This window comes from Mustela erminea, chromosome 11 (genome assembly GCF_009829155.1).
Source record: "Mustela erminea isolate mMusErm1 chromosome 11, mMusErm1.Pri, whole genome shotgun sequence".
Taxonomy (NCBI): Eukaryota; Metazoa; Chordata; class Mammalia; order Carnivora; family Mustelidae; genus Mustela; species Mustela erminea.
In genome coordinates, this window is record NC_045624.1 from 101,731,810 (window position 1) to 101,751,423 (window position 19,614).

The window sequence follows — 19,614 nt, forward strand, 5'->3', positions numbered from 1 at the left end:
ACTTTTCTTAAACTCTATTAATACAGTAATACCTTTCATTCCTAGGATAAACCTCACTTGGCCTTGCATTATCTTTTTTATATACTGATGATTCTAGTTGCTAAAATCTTATTAAAAATGTTTGCATTTATGCTCATGAAAGTTACTGGTAATTTTCTTATAATATGAAATGATTCCTAGCATAACTAATTTTATAAAAGTATTGTCTTTTTTTTTTAAGATTTTATTTATTGCTAGAGAGAGAGAGAGCATGCACGCAGGCTCAAGCAGTGGGGAGAGGCAGAGAGAGGAGACTCCCCACTAAGCAGGGAGTCTGATACAGGACTTGATCCCAGGACCCTGAGAGCATGAACCAAGCTGAAAGCAGACCCTTAACTGACTGAGCCACCCTGGCACTACACTGAGCATTCCATGCTCATGGATTGGAAGAATAAATATTGTTAAAATGTGTATACAGCCCAGAACAATCTATACTTTCAATGCCATCCTGATCAAAATTCCACCGGCATTTTTCTAAGTGCTAGAACAAACAATCCTAAAATTTGTGTGGAACCAGAAAGGACCCCAAATTGCTAAGGAAATGTTGAAAAAGAACAACAAAACTGGGGCATCACATTGCCTAATTTCAAGCTTTACTACAAAGTTGTGATCACCAAGACAGCATGGTACTGGCACAAAAACAGACACATAGACCAGTGGAACAGAGTAGAGAGCCCAGATATGGACCTGCAACTCTATGGTCAAATAATGTTCGATAAAGCAGGAAAAAATATCCAACAGAAAAAAGACAGTCTCTTCAATAAATGATGCTGGGAAAATTGGACTCAACCATTCTCTTACACCATGCACAAAGATAAACTCAAACTGGAAGAAAGACCTCAACATGAGGCAGGAATCTATCAAAACCCTAGAGAAGAACATACGCAGTAACCTCTTCTACATCAGCCACAGCAACTCCTTTCAAGAGGTGTCTCCAAAGGCAAAGGAAACAAAAGCTAGAATGAACTTTTGGGACTTCATCAAGATCAAAAGCTTTTGCACAGCAAAGGAAATAGTCAACAACACAAAGAGACAATCCACATAATGGGAGAAGATATTTGCAAATGACACTAAAGACAAAGGGCTGATATCCAAGATCTATAAAGAACTCCTCAAACTCAACACTCAAAAAACAGATAAATCACATCAAAAAATGGGCAGAAGACAGGAACAGACACTTCTCCAAAGAAGACATACAAATGGCTAACAGACACATGAAGAAATGTTCATCATCACTAGCCATCAGGGAGATTCAAATCAAAACCACATTGAGATATCACCTTATACCAGTTAGAATCGCCAAAATCAACAAGACAGTAAACAGCAAGTGTTGGAGAGGATGTGGAGAAAGGGGAACCCTTTTACACTGTTGGTGGGAATGCAAGTTGGTGCAGCCATTTTGGAAAACAGTGTGGAGATTCCTTAAGAAATTAAAAATAGAGCTACCCTGTGACCCTGCAATTGCACTACTGGGTATTTACCCCAAAGAAACAGATGTAGTAAAAAGAAAGGCCATCTTTCTTACCCCAATGTTCATAGCACCAACGGCCACAGTCACCAAACTGTGGAAAGAAACAAGATGCCCTTCAACAGATGAATCGATAAAGAAGATATGGTCCATATATACAATGGAGTATTATGCCTCCATCAGAAAGGATGAATACCCAACTTTTTGTATCAACATGGACAGGACTGGAGGAGATTATGCTGAGTGAAATAAGTCAAGCAGAGAGAGTCAATTATCACACTGTTTCACTTACTTATGGAACATAAGGAATAACATGGAAGACATTAGGAGAAGGAAAGGAAAAGTGAAGTGGGGGAAATGGGAGAGGGAGACAAACCATGAAAGACTGTGGACTCTGAGAAACAAACTGAGGATTTTGGAGGGCAGAGACATGGGGAGTTAGGTGAGCCTGGTGGTGAATATTAAGGAAGGCACGTATTGCATGGAGCACTGGGTGTGGTGCATAAACAATGAATCTTGGAACACTGAAAAAATAAAATTAAATTTAAAAATAAAAATAAATAAATTAAGTAAAGTAAACATAAAATAAGTTAAATAAACTATAAAATAAAATAAAATAATTTTGGAGGAACTTCAGAGGGTAAGGACATGAGGACAAGTGATGGACCACCACTCTGGGAGGGGAAAAGGAGATTCCAAATAGGAAGAATAACCTAATGTTTTTTAACCACTGTTTACAAGGATCAAAAAATTTAACAACACATTGGTGAGTATGGAAAAACAGGTGTATTCATACAATGCAAGAGGGAGAGAAAAACGGGCAACTTTTGTGGAGAACAACTTGGGAAGTACTTATGCAAATACTCTGTGGTCTAGTAAATCTGTTTCTAAGAATGCATCCTACATAGATACACAATGAAAAGACTTAGGTTTACTGCAGCCTTACCTGTAATAGCAGAAAATCGCAAATAAGATACATATTGTTAATGCCTGGCTATGTACATTATGGTATGTCCTTACAATGAAATATCACACCACTATAGAAAAGAATAAGGAAGTTCTTTATGTATTTAAAGGGACTGAGCTCCAAGATAGATTTGTTAGGTGAGAAAAGCAAGACACAGATCAGTGTAACACAGTTTGTGCAAAAGAAGGAGGGGACAGCTGGAGAGAAAAGAAATATTTGTGGTATACATTTAGAATCTCTCTAAAAGGACAGCCAATAAACTAGTTAACTCTGTTTGCCTGGGAGCATGAGAACCGGAATAGCTGGGAGGGAAGAAGACTTTTCAGAAATCTTCTCCCCCACCACCAAATTCTTTAAAATTTTGAATCATGTGGATATATTAGTTATCCAAAATAAAAACACTTAAACTAGATACATATATCCAAGGGATGCTCCAAGCAGACTGGAACTCTACAGCTTGTGGACTCTTTGCTTACTCCTATCTCCCTACCTGGGGGTCTCTCTACAGTGCCCAGAATCTTCTGCTGCCCCACCCTGAGGACCTCCTGCCCCTGACTGTCCAGTCCACTGACCCTAATCGTTTTGACTCCTCACCCCTCCAGGCTACAACTCCTGCTTCCACTCCCACTTTCTGGCCGAGCTATAATCCGGTTTCCACTGCCACGACTCTCTGCTTCATCACAGACCATCTTTTCATTGATAAATTCAAGGCCTTTTTCCCAGCTGCATTCCCCTGGACCTCAGACATATTTAAAACTTAATTGGACTTTCCCTCCTTTCTTGGCTTCTCTCATCTCGTACTGAGGTTTTCTTTCTTTCTTTCTTTCTTTTAATTAAAAGATTTTATTTATTTATTTGACAGAGAGGTCACAAGTAGGCAGAGAGACAGGCAGAGAGAGAGGGGGAAGCAGGCTCCCTGCTGAGCAGAGAGCCCAATGCGGGGCTCGATCCCAGGGTCCTGGGATCATGACCTGAGCTGACAGACATTTAACCCACTGAGCCACCCAGGCGCCCAAGGTTTTCTTTTCACACTTCACCACTTTCCTTCTTCACTCTGCCCTCTGGATGTACGTACTTCCCAGGATCAATCCTGGGAATTAGAACAGAATCCTCTGTTCTTTTCTCTTCCCCATATCCCTGGATTTCAGGGACAGGGGATCCCTTCATTCCTAAGGTTTCCATGACCACCTTTATGCTGAGGACTCCAAAATCCCGAGCTGTGTGAGCCATCCTTTCCTCCAAGCTCCAGCTAAGAAGAAATGCCAGCTGGTCATTTTCAATTTCCACCTGGCCATCTCACTGTGACCTGGATCACAATCTTCTGTGCCAGGTGCTAACCATCCACCCCACCTGGCTGGCTCTGCTTTGATCTTCTGGGCAAAGGCCAGTGGCTCCTCGAATTCCCTAAGGGACCCAGCTTGAAAGTCTCGAAGTCCTTGGAGTCGTTCATGTATTCAACAGACTTCCTCTGAGATCAGACTAGCTGAGGCTGAAAATCCCTCCCCACCCTTCTACTCCAGCTAGACTCTGACCCACAGTAAGTCTTCCCTGAAATTTTCTGGCGTGTGATTTCCTTCTTCTGTATTTTAACTAGTCCGTCTAAGTTCTGGATTGCATGACAAGACTACTAAACAGTTTCTGAACCATCCGCTCACTTCACTAAATGATGACCACCATTTGCTGAGTACAAACAACGTATGAGGCATCACACCAGGTGCTGCGGGTATGCTAAGATGAGTAAGATACACAGAGAGCTATATTAGATGTCAGAGAATGGCAAGTAACAAAAAAAGAGGAGTTAATGAGAAGGAGGTATCACTTCCAGAAAGAAAGACCTGAGAAACTTTTCATGTCTTAGAAATGAACTGCATTGACAACATTAGCTGAGCTGGGCGCCTGGGTGGCTCCGTTGGTTAAGCCATTGCCTTTGGCTCAGGTCATAATCCTGGAGTCTTGGGATCGATCGAGTCCCGCATCGGGCTCCCAGTTCTGCGGGGAGTCTGCTTCTCCCTCTGACCGTCTCCCCTCTCATGTTCTCTCTCACTCTCTCTCTTTAATAAATAAAATCTTTAAAAAAAAAAAAAGATTGGCTGAACTTCTTATGCACAAGAAGACGGGCATTAAGAGAGTCAGACATCAGTGCTCGCACGACCATTCTGCCCCCAATACCCCATGCCTTGAACAAGCTACTTAACCCTCATTTCCTTCATCTACAAAACAGAGGTGATAATAGCATCTTGCTCATAGGTGTCTTGTGAGGATTCAATTATGCACAGCGTGGGGTACTGTGCAGCAGATTAACTCTATGTTTTATCTTGAAAATGTAGTCCTGAATGGAAAAAATAAGAACGAGAACAAGCTAAAACCATAACACAGTAATACAATTAGTGAAATTAAAAGTATACTACACCGTGGTTGCCAGGGGCTCGCGGTGAGGAGCAACAAAAGCAAGGAGTATTTCGGAGTGAGCGTCTAAATGCTGATTGTGGTAATGGCTATGCAAACTGATACATGTGCTTTAATTCACACAACTTGTGCACCAAAAACAAAAACAAAAACAAAAAACACATTTTATGAAATGTAAATGTAAAGAGTATTTGTACAAAAACAGTAACATATACTTTCATGAATACACGGAAACAAGAAGGTAATCATTTAATCCAATAGGACAATAGCATAGTTGTCTTGGGAAGGGGAGAACAAGGATAAAGACCACAAGGAATCAGAAAATAAACACAAGAGAGGAGCCCTGCACACACCAGCAAGGACCACACGTCACAAATCGGGGCTGAGGAGTACCTTCTATGCTTGAGGTGTCCTCCTCTGCCCCCCAAGAGGGAGAGAGAATGACCTAGAGGAGGGTAAGGAAAGGAAAGGAGAGTAAGTACTGGAAGTGAAGAAGGGACAAGGAGGCAGGAGGTCAAGCAAGAAAAAGAAAAATTTGGAAGGTATTATGGTCTCACTTACCGGCAAATCCCATGAGTACAAGCACTGTATCTATAATTTTTTTTGCCATTAAAGCCATCAAGCCGAGTCTAAAGTCTGGTACAGTGTACTGTTACACTTCCACGTTAGTGACTAAATCAAGAAAACAGGATTTACAACATGGAGCTTGGGAAAGGAGGGAGGAGGAGGTCAAGCTTCCAGGCCACGCACACAGGTGACTGTGGTGCCATTCCTGAGAAGCCTATTTGGGGCAGCCGAAAAATAGCAGGTCCACTTGTTTTGGAAAGAGTTGGAGCACCTGGAGAACCTCTCAGTGGAGACGAGCAATCCAGGCTTCTCATGTGCAGATCTGGAGGTGGGGAGTAGGGCGTGGTCGAACAAATCCACTGGGGACATTCCTGAGCATACAACTAACAAAAACTGTGGGATCAGATGAGCAGCCCGGGACGATGGGCGGGAGGAGGAGTATCCTGGGAAACACAAAGTTTTCAAAAGCAGACAGAACACAAGCCTAAAAGTCTGAGAAGTGAGTAGAGAGCTAGGCAGAAACCCTGGGACGACATGGGAACTACTTGAAGAACACGGCCAACAGGATCAAATGCTTCAAAAGGGAACTTTCCACCAAATATGGCAATAGGGATGCTACTGGTGACCCTTCCTTGCAAAGTTTTGGTGGAACAGTGAGAACCAAGTCGGACTGCAATGAAGCTGACATAAAAGGGAAGTGAGAAAGTGGTCACAGACACTGAAGGATGGGTGTATAAGGCAGAAGAGGAGTCGGGACAGTTAAAGGGGAACCCAAGGCCTAGCGATGTTTTCAAAGGTTCAGAGGAAAAAGCCATCCAAGAAGGAAGGGTCAAAGTGACAGGAAAGAAGGGGTAACTGATGAGTGGGGGGACTGTTACCAGGCCAGGCTGTATAAGCTTCTATCAATGCAAAGTTTCTAATTTTTCTTCAGAACTCCTAAGACCATGAGAATTTGAGTGAGTCACAAGGCCCTTCACATAAGGGGTCAGAGGCACCAGAAAGTGCTTAAAAGAAGTCAGCCCTAAAGTGGGGAAGGCCAGTAGGCTAGTTGGATCAGTCAGTAGGAGACTCACTTTGGACTTTTACCATTTTGTGGCTTTTGAGCTTTGTACTATGTATGTGTATTGAGATTATTACAAAAATAATTTCTTTAAAAATTATTATTTAAGATGAATTTCACTAAGAAAGACACCTGACTGCAGTAGTTTGAGAATGACTTGGAGAGAGGAAGATATGGAGAAATTACCTACGGACATCTCTTTCAAGAAGCCTCCCTTTGAAAGACACGAGAAAAACAGGATTATAGTAGCTTGACAAAATGTCACGTGTGGTTTTTTCTGAAGAAAGTAAGAACTAAAGCATTTTGAGGGGAGCCTGCATGGCTCAGTTGGTTAAGCAGCCGACTCTTGGTTTCAGCTCAGGTCAGGATCTCAGGGTCCGGGGATCAAGCCCCACGTCCGGCTCTGTGCTCAGTGGGGAGTCTGCTCGAGAATTCTCCCTCTCCCTCTTCCCCCACCTGTGCTCTCTCTCTATAAATAAATAAATAAATAAATAAATCTTAAAAAAAAAGAAAATAAAGCCTTTGGAAATATGAGTCAGAATGAGTCAGCAAAAATGAAGCTAACAATGCAGCTGGTAAAGGAGATAATGAGGGAGGCAGGGTGAGGTCTGCAGAGGCAACAGAATTTGCCATTCGGAGTATGGACAGGGGTTTCTAGGGACACTGGATACGACAGGCCCACTCTCCTTTCTTCTTCCTCTATCCAGCCCAGGCATGGGGGTAAGGTGCTTCAAGGGCGACCTGATTAGTCCAAGCCAATTGGTAAAATCTTAGCTCCTCTAACCCAATAACTAGTCCAGGAGTGGGCATGTGGCATAATTCTTGCCCCTAAGACCTATGCCACTAAGACCTAAGGAGGCATTAGGTGTTACTTCACAAAACAGAGGTCCCTGCTTATCTGGGAGAGCTGCAGGAAGCTGTCTCCTTCTCCTGCTCAAAGTGAATGAGGAAGCACGTCGCCTCAACTGTGGCTGGCAGCCATCCTATAGCCCTCAGGGGCATCGTCTCCAGAGGAAAGCTAACATCTGGACGAAGAGCAGAGAGATGACATGATCCTAGATCATGAGGATCGCCGGGCCAGTGGATCAGCTGGCCCTGAAGCCTGCCCTCCACTGGGACTTCCCAGATGAAAAACACATGACGTTGGGTTTTTCTACACTCACATCCTGGAGCTCTCTCACTAATAAACATCCCTTTCACTGTGACAAGAGGAGTAAGGTGAATGGGAAGGCAGGAATTGAGAGAGATGATGTCTGATGGTTCTCATTTTTCTCTGTAAAGTAGGAAGTGGTCCAGGTACTAAGGGTGAGGAGGGAGCAGGGAGGAATGAGAAGGCGGGAGCTGGCCGTTCAGGGCAATGGGAAAGGGGGCCGCCTGCAGCTCCGCGGAGGCCGGGGGTGCTGTGCTGAGCACCCCACGAGGGTCTGGACACATTCGCCAGCTGTCAACAGCACGAAGCTGTGCCACTCACCCAAGACCACTGTCCTGGGTCCGCCATGTGGCTCAACGGGAGAAGAGGAAAAGCAGTTGGGGACATCGGACCAAGGGTGATCCTCTCCTCTTGGAGAGGAGTAAAGGCAGGACGGAGCTGATCAGTCAGGGAAAAACAAAAGGGCAAAGTGACTGGAAATCTCAGCAGATCAAAGAACAGGGATAGTACAACTGAGAGCCCCTAGGAGACAATGCAGAGAATGTCGTAGTAAGCAGACGTTAAATGTCCCCAGAATAACACAAAGTAAGGCTCTAGGCCCAGCACCCTTACACCCTGCTGCCCACTCAAGCCCCAGCCCTTCAGTGTTATTTCAGTTTGAGGTACAATCAGTAAATTCCAATCTAACTGAAGCCGGTCAGACACAGATAAGAACGCAGAAGGGCCCAATTTTTCCATATCGCCCAGAGCCATGTACACGTTGGCAGGCGGGAAGGGAAACGTTTTCAAGTCTGTGCCAATGTTTTTGAAAGTTGTGTAGGGAGAGAAGAAACTCAGTGAAGGAAGAATGAGGAAAAATGCAAGAAAAGCATTCCTTACACCGGTCCTTTGAAAGCACTCACCTCTGCATTCATCTTGTTCTCCTACTTCCGTGGCTGTGAAGACAAAAGCAGAGGTTAGGACACCTGCCCCAGACTCCATGCAGACACTCCCTTTGCCATCCCACTTTCTCCCACACCTTGTTTTTTTTTTTTTTTAAGATTTCATTTATTTTAGAGAGAAAAAGAGCGCACGAGTGGGAGGGGGAGGGGGAAAGAGAGGGAGAGAAGGAGAATCTCAAGCAGACTCACAACTGAGTACAAAGCCTACCATAGAGCTTGATCCCATGACCCTGAGATCATAACCCCAGCCAAAACAAAGAGCTGGACGCTTAACCCACTGAGCCACTCAGGCGCCCGTCTCCCACACTACCTATCATCCCACTGGCCCTATCGTCCCCAAATGCCTCCACCACGTTTACCCCTCCAGTAATGGTACCCAGGCCAGTGTCTGATTCTGAGGCTGGTGGAGGCTGGGATGTCATATGCCAATGATGTTTCTAAAGAAGGACATTTCCAACCCTGAAGGTCTGTCCCCTATATTGGAAGAGTGACTGTAACTATAATGCCTATGTGTACTTAAAAGAATGGTGCTCGTCCCAAAGTTGGTGCTTGGAAGGGATAGCTTTGGATCTGCCTTTCTTTTTTTTTTTCCCCCATGAGGCTCAAACTCATGACCTCCTGAGATCAAGAGTTGAATGCTTAACTGACTGAGCCACCCGGGAGCCCCAGATCTGCCTTTCTTGTATAGAGACAAGCAAGGCAGTAGGAAAAACATCTTTTTCTTCCTCCTAGCTGACTTTCCAGAGGACTTAAATGTATTATGTTAAAAGAACAGTTTAACAGGCTACTTTGAACCCACAGCATGAAGGAGGAGGAAAGAAGGAGCAAACAGGCACATAGGAGAGACATGAGAACTCAGAGTAGAACCGAGAGGCCTATAAAAATGAGCCTTCTCATTCACTTGTCACCGCTGTTAGAACTGCCCCTTCATTTCAACTAAGACTGGGCAGGCAATGGCAGGGTGACTGCATGACTAGAGGTGACAGAGAGAGAACTAAAGCTTCTCCAGCCCCTCCATCAGAGTGGGATGTCTAGGAAGCCGACACACAGGATGTCCAGAGCTGGAGGGGAGGGAAGAGGGCCCTCCAGGTCCTCTGGGAAGGGAAGGCAGGGGTGGCCTCGGTCCTTGGACCCATCCTTGCATTTGATCTTATTCTGCTTCAAAATATAGAAAGGGGTGGACATCCTGATGATAACCACAAATGAGAAGAACAAAATCAAGAACACCCGTTATTAAAAAGAACAAACACAAACAAACAAAGAAATTGACTCCTGACAGCCCTAGGAACATTTGGGATGGTCACCTGGGCTGTGTGTTGAAAATAACCCATTTTCAGTTATTCCCTTCCCTTCCCTCTTCTCGTTCCTCCTTTGTGCTTTGAGATGGGGCCTCATGACCTAACCGACCCGGCACGCATGCCGTCTTTCCGTTAATAACCCAGAGCCTTTTCATGATTCCTGAAAAACATGAAAAGGGAACCTGTAGAAGACAGACCTAAAAAGGAGGGAGTTACAAAGCAGGTAAGCTTTCCTCTCAGATCTCAGGAAGTCAGGATGTATGTAATGTCTTCCTATGCATTAAATATCTCAGAAGGACAATGAAGACACTAATAGCAAAGACAGGGGGGAAAGCTAGAACTAGGTGAGGATGTGTGTTAAGCAGCAGCCTGGACATAGGATGTCCCCAAAAAACACCCCCCTGGTTGCTCTCTCCTGCAGATGCCCTACCCAAAACTCTATAGTGTTTTACTCATATTCTTAAGAACTTAAAGCTTCCCTTAGAGCTTACATGTGGGTGGTAAAGTCAGGTAACAAAATGCACAAATCCAAGGAGGATAATAACAGCTGTGAGCCTACTTGTATCAAACTACTTGATATCAACACTAACCCAAAGACGCTCTGCAAAAAAGCTAACACCAATTCTATTTTCCAGATGGGATCCCTGAAGTTCAGAGTGGGTAAAAGCATTTGGTCTTCCAGTCTCAGCACTGCAGCACTCCACTGTGATTTTTCAGACTTTCTGGTTCTAGAGCCAAACCCCCGAGTACTCCAGAGACCTCTACAGATCCTGTCTTACACTCCCTCAGACAGTGACTATGACAAACAGGAGAACTGGTGTTGGTCCTGCTAAGGGACCATGTCCAAACAGCTTCCTCACCTGTAGGCTGAATGACTGGATTTTGTCCGTAAGGTCCGTTTCAGCTCTAAAATGTTCTCTGATTTCCACAAAAGGGAATTCAGGAGACTCTTAAAACAAGAACAACGCTCAACCTCATTTATGATCGCAGAATGCAAATTATTATTTCACAAAGACGCTCCCATCAGACTTCCAGAGATCAAAATGTTTGCCACGGTGCGGCGGTGGTGAAAGGGTGGGGAAGAACACGCTCTCTGACATTATTGGGAGCCTACAGATGGGGATCGGCTCTGTAAGAGGGCAGTCTGCATCTATGACAATTCCAAATGCACACAACCCCTGACCCAGCAATTCTGCTGCTTCCAATTATCTCCAGTGCCCACATCACATTCAAGAGAAATCATTAAATTGTCCTGAGTCCTTTGTCCTTGTAGAAACATTGCTACTTGCCTTTCCTTTGAAATGAGAACTTCCAGGAGAGTTTTCCTATCAAAAACGTCTACAAAACACTGTTTATAAACTGCTTCCCCACAGAATCCGGGAAAGCGAAACAAAAGAAGACATAGAATGACCTGGAGAAATGCGCGTGTGTGAGACAGAAGCTCACTGAGAAATCCTATCTCACAATCATCATATGATCTCTCTGATATGAGGAATTTGAGAGGTGGGTGGGGGGTTGTGGGGGGTAGGGAAGGGAAAAATGCCTGCTTGTGATCTCCATCGAAAAATAAATAAAATCTTTTTAAAAAATTAATTTAAATATCTAAGACCTAATCCTATAGCAAGAAATTTAGGTTTGTTTGTTTCAAGGGTTTAATATTTAAATGGTCAAACACTAAAAACCTTTACGTTTCTGACTGTTGATATTATGTTTAGAAACATTTATAGACACACTTTTATTTTTTAGATTTTTAACCTTTTTATTTTTGTATTTTAATCCATCTAAGTTGTATTTTGGTGTATGGCATGAGATAAGACTCCATCTGTATTTTTTCCCTTTTCCCTCAAATAGTTGAGTTGTTCCCAAATCATTAATGGACTATTTCACCATTTCCCCCATGACTCATTCATAAGATCTTATGATCTTATTCTTTTTTTTTTCACTTTTTCTGCTGTGTCATTGACCTTTAGTCCCATGCCTATAATACATTGTTTATATGACTATGGCTTAACAATATGTTTTTGTTTTCCGGTAGCTCAAGTTCTCTCATTAACTTGTGGAGTATTCCTATCTATTCTTGCTTGCTCGGGCTTCCAGATTAATTTTAGAACATCTTTGTCAAGTTAAAAAAAAAATAAAAGCAAAAAAATCCAGTTTTACTGGGACTGTGCCTATAACTGTATCAAACTTGTATATTAATGTGAATTCATTGGTCTTCCCATCCAGAAATATATGGTATTTCTGTCTAGGATCAAGTACTTAAAAAAAATAAAAAACAAAAAACAAAAAAAAAACAACCAGAAGAATCTTGAGTGAGTTCCTGAATTACCACATAATGACAAATGATAGTTCAGGCTGCAGTGGTTCACTAGACAGCTAAAGAAAAAGAATCAACACTTTTGCATAAAAACCCTGCTTAAAGCAATTTAAAGTAGGTTTCTCCTTTCCCCACATCTACTGCAGCAGATCTACCAAACAGTGCTGGAGTTTGAGCTTTGACCCCAAAATATGATGCACTAATGTCCCTTCAGACAAGCTATCATTCTGGGAGATAACAGCCCGCCCATGACTCAAGAACCCAGAATCCTATACCTGGCATGGGCACCCACCACCAACCTGACCAAGGCCAAGGTACATGCGTTGGTTTCTGCACCACAAAAAGAAAAAAAAGAAAGGGCACAGATGAACTTAGACATAGTTAGATGACCCCTAGGCTCTTTTTTGGTGCTGACATGCTGTAATTCTAACCCACTTTACTTCTCCTTTTTTGTTCTCCTTTGGTTTAGCTTTCTCAGTGTTTATCTTGGTTCACTGGAGGTTATTAACTTTTCTGGTTCTCTCAGGGGCACCGACACAAGGAAACTGGGACAAGGCTGGAGTTGTCAGAGCCAGGGAAGCAGCTGCCATTGAAACTAAAACATACAAAAGGGCTGAAGAGGGAAAGCTTTCCTGGACACTCTCTCCAAATCTAAGCTACTCTCTTCCCCTCCCAACCTTCCTGCCACTACTACTTGCTCTGTTCCTCTTTATCAGCATTTTGAAACATTCTCCCTTTTCTTGAAAGTACCACTTTTCAACACTGTAGTCATGATGACTAATACAGATTATTTGTGGTGTTTTAAGATTTTATTTTTAAGTCATCTTTACACCCAACATGAAGCTTGGGCTCACAATCCCAAGATCAAGTCACATGTTCCACTGACCAGACCAGCAAGGAGCCCTTATTTGTGGTTTTCTATGATCCGCAATTCTGTTTTCTATTGGAATTCATGATAAATGATAAAGCGTTAATTACCGAAAAAAAAAAAAAAGAAAGTGATCTTGGTGTTGATAGATATGATAGGAAAAAATGAGATAACAGGAGTCAAAAATATTCTTATTAAGGAACAAATCTCTAGTGTACTCAAATTTATAAGGGTATGCTTCTGGGTTTTTTTTAAAGCAACTTAATTAATTCAAATAATTACAAACAGTGTGCAACTCCGTTTCAAAACTGGGTTGAGATCAGAACATTCTGGGGCCCGTAGGTGTTGTTAGACATTGATCTCCCAGAAAGACGGGAACCGTGGTTCCCTGTTACTGAAAGACTGGTTCTTCCTGCTGGAGAGCTACAGGAACCCATGAACTCCACAGCATGACTAACAAGTCAGGGAGGAGAACTGAACACAAACCTTCCACACAAGAAGAATGTGTAGGAGTAACCTGTGTTTCTAACAAGTTAAAAGCTCTTATAAACAGAGAATAAAGTGATGGTAGCCAGAGGGGAGGAGGGGAGAAGTCTCTAGCATGCCCTACTTTCCAAATGACCAAACTATGTAACTAACCAAGTTTACCTTCCTAAAAACAAATATGAGACCCATAGAAACCTGTGCTGTGCTATCAGATAGCCACAGACACATATGGTTATGGATGCTAGTTAATTAAATATAGAACGTTTCCACTATCACAGAAAGTTCTGTCGGACAGCACTGACACACTTACTCTTTTTTGTGCCCAGAATTATTTTCTGTTCTTACATTCTCTGTTCCCAGTAACTAGACAGGTATATGTATATGTATATGTATATGTATATGTATATGTATATGTATATGTATGTATTTCTGACTATTCTACGCGGTTTTGTTGTGAACTTCCTTAATTCCTTCGTCCAACAACTCAGGGTTATCAGCACCTGGAAAGATCTTTGTATATATTTAACCCTGCTGTTGCTGGGAGCTCAGCCTTAGTTTTTTAGTGTCCTTAATTCATGCAACTCTCACAAGGGTCTATGAAATACCCGTACTTTCCAGCTTCCCAAGAGGAAAGCGCCGCCAGGAGAGGTTCAGGGTCTTGCGCATGATTCGTACTCAAGGAGCAGAACCCCGGCCACGCACGAGTCGCGTGGACCGAGCTGTCAGCCCACGTTCGCGCTACCGCGACAGAACCACGGGCTCAGCCCTGGCCCTTTAGACTGCGCTGTGCACTTACACAGCTCCGGCCGACTTACGTCTACATTGCAACTGAAACCATAAACACTTTTAAAATAAAATAGATTTAATTTTTTTGAACAGTCTGCTTTTTGGCTATTTGAGGGAGGCCCTTCCCGGGAGGGCTTGCCCCGATCCCCGGCCAGCCAAGCCTCGGGACGGCCCGCTCCCCTCCGGCCCCAGTGGAGCTGGAGAGGAGGCGCCCAGGAGGCGCCTGGGGGTTTGGGCCTTGGGCCTTGGGCCCGAGACCGCAGGGCGGAGCCCGATCTCCCGCTGGCCAAGTTTTCCAAGCTCCTGCTCAAAGGTTTTCTTAAAAGCTGCCCGCGACCCCCATTCCCTCCTCCGCCGCGCGCCTTACCTGCCGCTGGGACAACGCTTGGCTCCCCGCAGTCTCCGAGCTGCCGCCAGCCCGGCCCCTGAGGCAGGCGCGCGCTCCGATTGGGCGAGGCGCGCGAGGCAGGAAGAATCGCTGGGGGGCGGGGAGAGCGCAGGTGGGGGGCGGAGAGAGGAGAGCCCCGCCCCAGAGTCCGGCGCCGCAGGGCTGGCTGTGAAGCGGACTGGCGGCGGAGGGACTCTTCTTGCTCCGGGATGGGGAAGCTGGGGAAGACTGTAGCGGCTGATTTGTGAGGCGTCTGCGCTGGGGTCCGGGGAGGGGGGTGGTTTGGCCCTCTGTGCTCTGCGCCTTTTCTGGGCCGCACCCCCAACAGGCGAATCCGCGCCGTCCTCTTTGGCTCCAAATCAAAGAGCAGGCAAAACATTTTTTTGTTTTTGTTTTTAATTTCTTTTTCTGTCGGTGAGGTAATACACATAACATAAAATTTACCATCTTAATAATTTTAAGCGCACAGTTCAGTGATATCAAGTATTCACATTGTTGTGCACTGATCACCACGATCCCTCCATCGTGTTCATTTTGTGAAACTGAAACTCTCCACTCGTTAAACAGTAAGTGCCCCTTATCCCCTGGCAAAGTATAGTTTTTGCCTTTACGATCCCATTGCTCTTAAGGACTTCCTATAAGTGGAATCACACAGTATATGTCTTTTAATGACTGGCTAATTTTAATGACTGGCAAAATTCATCCATATCACCTAGTTGCAGAATTTCCTCCCTTTTAAAGGCTAAACACTTAAGGTTTATCCGTTCATCCACTGATGGACACTTGAATTGCTTCCACAGTTTAGCTGTTGTGAATAATATTGCTATGAAAAGGGGTGTGCAAACACCTGAGACCCTACTGTTTTCCATGACTCTACCACTTGACATTTCCACCAGTAACGCACAAAGAGTTCCCATTTCCCCGAGAAAACACTCCTTACACTCATTTTCCCTTTTCTTGATGGTAACCGTCCCGATGGGTATGAGGTTGCATCTCACAATAGCTTTAATTTGCATTTCCCTGATAATGTTGGACACCTTTTTGTGACCATGTTGGCCATTTGTATCTCTTTTGGAGAATCTTCAAGTCATTTTGAATCAAATTGGATGGTGTTGAGTTCTAGGAGTTCTCTATATATTCTGGATATTAATCCGCTATTAGATATATGATTTGCAATATTTTGTCCCATTCTGTGATTTACGTTTTTACCCTGATAATGGTGTCTTCTTTTTTTTTTTTTTTAAAGATTTTATTTATTTATTTGACAGAGAGAGATCACAAGTAGGCAGAGAGGCAGGCAGAGAAAGAGAGGGAGAAGCAGGCTTTCTGCTGAGCAGAGAGCCCGATGCGGGACTCGATCCCAGGACTCTGAGATCAAGACCTGAGCGAAGGCAGCAGCTTAACCCACTGAGCCACCCAGGCACCCGATAATAGTGTCTTCTGATACAAAATATTTTTACATTTTCATGGAGTCGATTTCTCTAATTTTCCTTTTGTTACCTTTACCTGTAATGTCATATCAGAAATCATTGCCAAATCTGATATCACAAAACTTCTCTCCTATTTTCTTCTAGAAATTTTATTGTATTAGGTCTTGGTCCTTGACCCATTTTGAGTTAATGTGGATATCCCATTTTCCCAGCACCATTTGTTGAACAGACTATCCTTTCTCCATGGAATGGACTTGGCATTTTTGCCAAAAATCATTTGACCATATATGTGAGGGTTTATTTCTGGGGTTCCTATTTTATTCCATCAGTCGATATATCTGTCTTTTGGCCAGTACCACAGTTTCAATTGCCTATAGCTTTATAATTGAGTTTTGAAATCAGGAAGTGTTAGTCCACCTCCTCTCTTATTCTTTTTTTAGATTGTTTTGGCAATTCATGGTCCCCTGAAAATCTATGAATTTTAGGATGAGTTTTGTTATTTCCCTAAAAAAAAAAAAAAGCCATTGGAATTTTTGTGGGGACCGAATTGAATCTGTATATTAGTTTGGGTGGTATATAATGATATTAAGTCTTCTAATACATGAATATGGGATGCATTTTTATTTATTTATGTCTTCATTAATTTCTTTTGGCAAGGTTTTATAGTATTCACTGTGCAAGTTTTTCACCTCCGTAGTTAAGTTAAAGTCCAAGTATTTTATTCTATTTAATGCTGCTGTAAAATTACATTTTTTGTCATTCTTTGCAGATTATCCATTGTTAGTGTATAGAAAGTGATTTTTTTGTGTGTGTATAGAAAGTGATTTTATCCTGCTACCTTCCTGAATTCACTTATTAGTTCTCATAGTTTTCTGTAGGATTTAAAATTTTCTACATATTTAATCATATCATCCATGAACAGAGATAATTTTACTTCTTCTTTTCCAATTTGGATTTTTATTTCTTTTCCTTGTCTAAATGCTTTGGCTGCCACTTTGGACTCTGTGCTGGATGTGGAACCTGCTTGGGATTTCCTCTCCCTCTGTTTCTCTCTCTCTCTACAATAAATTTTAAAATAATAATAATAATAATAATAATAATAATAATAATAAATAAATAAAATATAAATAAATGCACTGGCTAGATCTTCCAGTACTATTTCAAAGAGAAGTGGTGGAAGTAGGCATCATTGCCTTGCTCCTGATCTTACAGGAAAAGCTTTCAGTCTTTCACCATTGAGTATGCTGTTTGCTATGAATTTTTCATGTATGGCCTTTATGAAGATGAGGTAGTTTCCTTCTGTTCCTAGTTTTTATCATGAAAATGTTTTGAATTTTGACAAATGCTTTTCCTACATTAATTTGAAGTGATCATATAGTTTTTTTCCTTTAATCTCTTAATTTGGTACATTAAATTTACCAGTTTTTATGTTGAACCATCCTACTTGATCATGGTGTATATGCTTTCAGTATGCTGCTGAATTATTTTCTAGTGAGTGAGTATTTTTTCATCAAGGCTAATGGGGATTTTTATCTGTATTTTCCTTTCTTATAGTGTCTATGTGTGGCTTTGGCATCAGGGTAATATAGGCCTCAAAATGACTCAGGAAACATTCCCTCCTCTTCAATTTTTTGAAAAATTTGAGGATTGGTACTAGTCCTCTTTTAATGTTTGGTAGAATTCACAAAGTGTAGCCAGCAAGTCCATGGTTTTTCTTTCTGTGGGGATTTTTGATTATTGGTTCAATTCAATCTCCTTACTAGTTATAGTTCGCTTCAGATTTTCTATTTTTCCATGATTTAGTCTTTTTAGCTTTTGTGTTTCTAAGAATCCGTCCATTTCATCCAGGTTATCCAATTTGTTACTGTACAGCTGTCCCTTAGTACTCTCTTAGAGTCCTTTTTATTTCTGCAGAATAGATAGTAATGTCCCTACTTTCATTTCTGATTTTAGTTATTTGCATCTTTTTTATATTTTTCCTTAGTTCATCTACCTAAAGGTTTGTCACTTTGCTGATGTTTTTAAAGAATAAAATTTAGGTATTCATTTCCTCTATTATTTTTCTCTCCTCTCTCTCATTTATTTCTGCTCTAATCTTTTATTATCTCCTTCTTTCTTCTAGCTTTGAATTTAGTTTGTTGTTCTTTTCTATTTCCTTAGGTTGTAAAGTTAGGTTGTTGACTTAAAATCTTTCTTTTTTAAATTTTTATATATTATTTATTTATTAGAGAGATGCAAAGTATGCAAGCAGAACAAGCAGGGAAAGCAGCAGGCAGAAGGAAAGAGAGAGGCAGGATCCCCACTGAGCAGGGGACCCGATGTGGGGCTGAGTCCCTGGATCCTGGGATCATGACCTAAGCCAAAGCCACACACTTAAAACAACTGAGCCACCAGGTGCCCCTCTTTCCTTTTTTAAAATATAAGTTTCTTTAGCTATAAATTTCCACCTTAGTACCATTTTTTGTTGTGTACCATAAATGTTTTGTTTTTGTTTTCATTAATCTTTAAGTATTTTCTAATTCCCCTTCTATTTTCTTCTTTAATCCATTGGGTATTTAAAACATGCATTGTTTAATTTCCATAATTTTGTGAATATTCCAGTTTTGTTTTTGTTACTGACTTTTAATTTCTTCCCATTGTAGTCAAAGAAAATACGCTGTATGATATCTATCCTTTTAAATATATTGAGACTGAATTTGTGACCTAACAAGGTCTGAGAATTGTCCAGTGTGCACCCAAGAAGAATGTGTAATGTTATTGTTGAGTATTCTGTGTATGCCTATTATATCTAATTGGTTTATTGTGTTCTTGAAATTCTCTAGTTCATTATTTATATTTTGTTAGGATGTCTTATCCATTATTGTCATTGGGATATTAAAGTCTTCAATAATTATTGTAGAATTGTTTGTTTTCCCCTTCAATTCTCTGAGTTTTTGGTTCATATATTTTCATGGTCTATCACTAGGAAATTTTTATAATTATTCTATATTCTTGCTGTATTGAAACTTTCATTAATATATAATGTCATCTTTGCCTCTTGTAAACTCTCTTGACTTAAAGTCTCTTTTGTCTGATATTAGTACACCTACCTCTGCTTTCTTTTTTTTCTTTTTTTTTTTAAGATTTTATTTATTTATTTGTCAGAGAGAGAGTGAGCACAGGCAGAGTGGCAGGCAGAGTCAGAGGGAGAGGCAGGCTCCCCGTGGGGCAAGGAGCCCGATGTGGGACTCGATCCCAGGACGCTGGGATCATGATCTGAGCCAAAGGCAGCTGCTTAACCAACTGAGCCACCCAGGCTTTCTTTTGATTACTGTTTGCATGGAATATCTTTTCCCAACCATTTACTTTCAACCTCTTTGTGTCTTTGGCTCTCCTGTGAGTCTTAATAGAAATCATGTGTTTTTGTTTTTGTTTTTGTTTTTTTTAAAGATTTTATTTATTTA

The 19,614-nt window shown here is 42.0% G+C and overlaps 1 protein-coding gene across 1 annotated transcript in view; it reads right to left on the reverse strand.

Annotated features, from left to right (window-relative positions):
- BLVRA (biliverdin reductase A) overlaps positions 1-14,825 on the reverse strand; it is a 37,544-nt gene extending 22,719 nt beyond the window's left edge. The window contains exons 1-2 of the mRNA XM_032305187.1: positions 14,721-14,825; positions 8,560-8,592 (exon numbers count right to left, since the gene is read on the reverse strand). Coding sequence (XP_032161078.1) covers positions 8,560-8,571 — 12 coding nt within the window. The 5' untranslated portion in view covers positions 8,572-8,592; positions 14,721-14,825. The remainder of the gene's footprint in view (positions 1-8,559; positions 8,593-14,720) is intronic.
- Between the last annotated feature and the right edge of the window lie 4,789 nt (positions 14,826-19,614).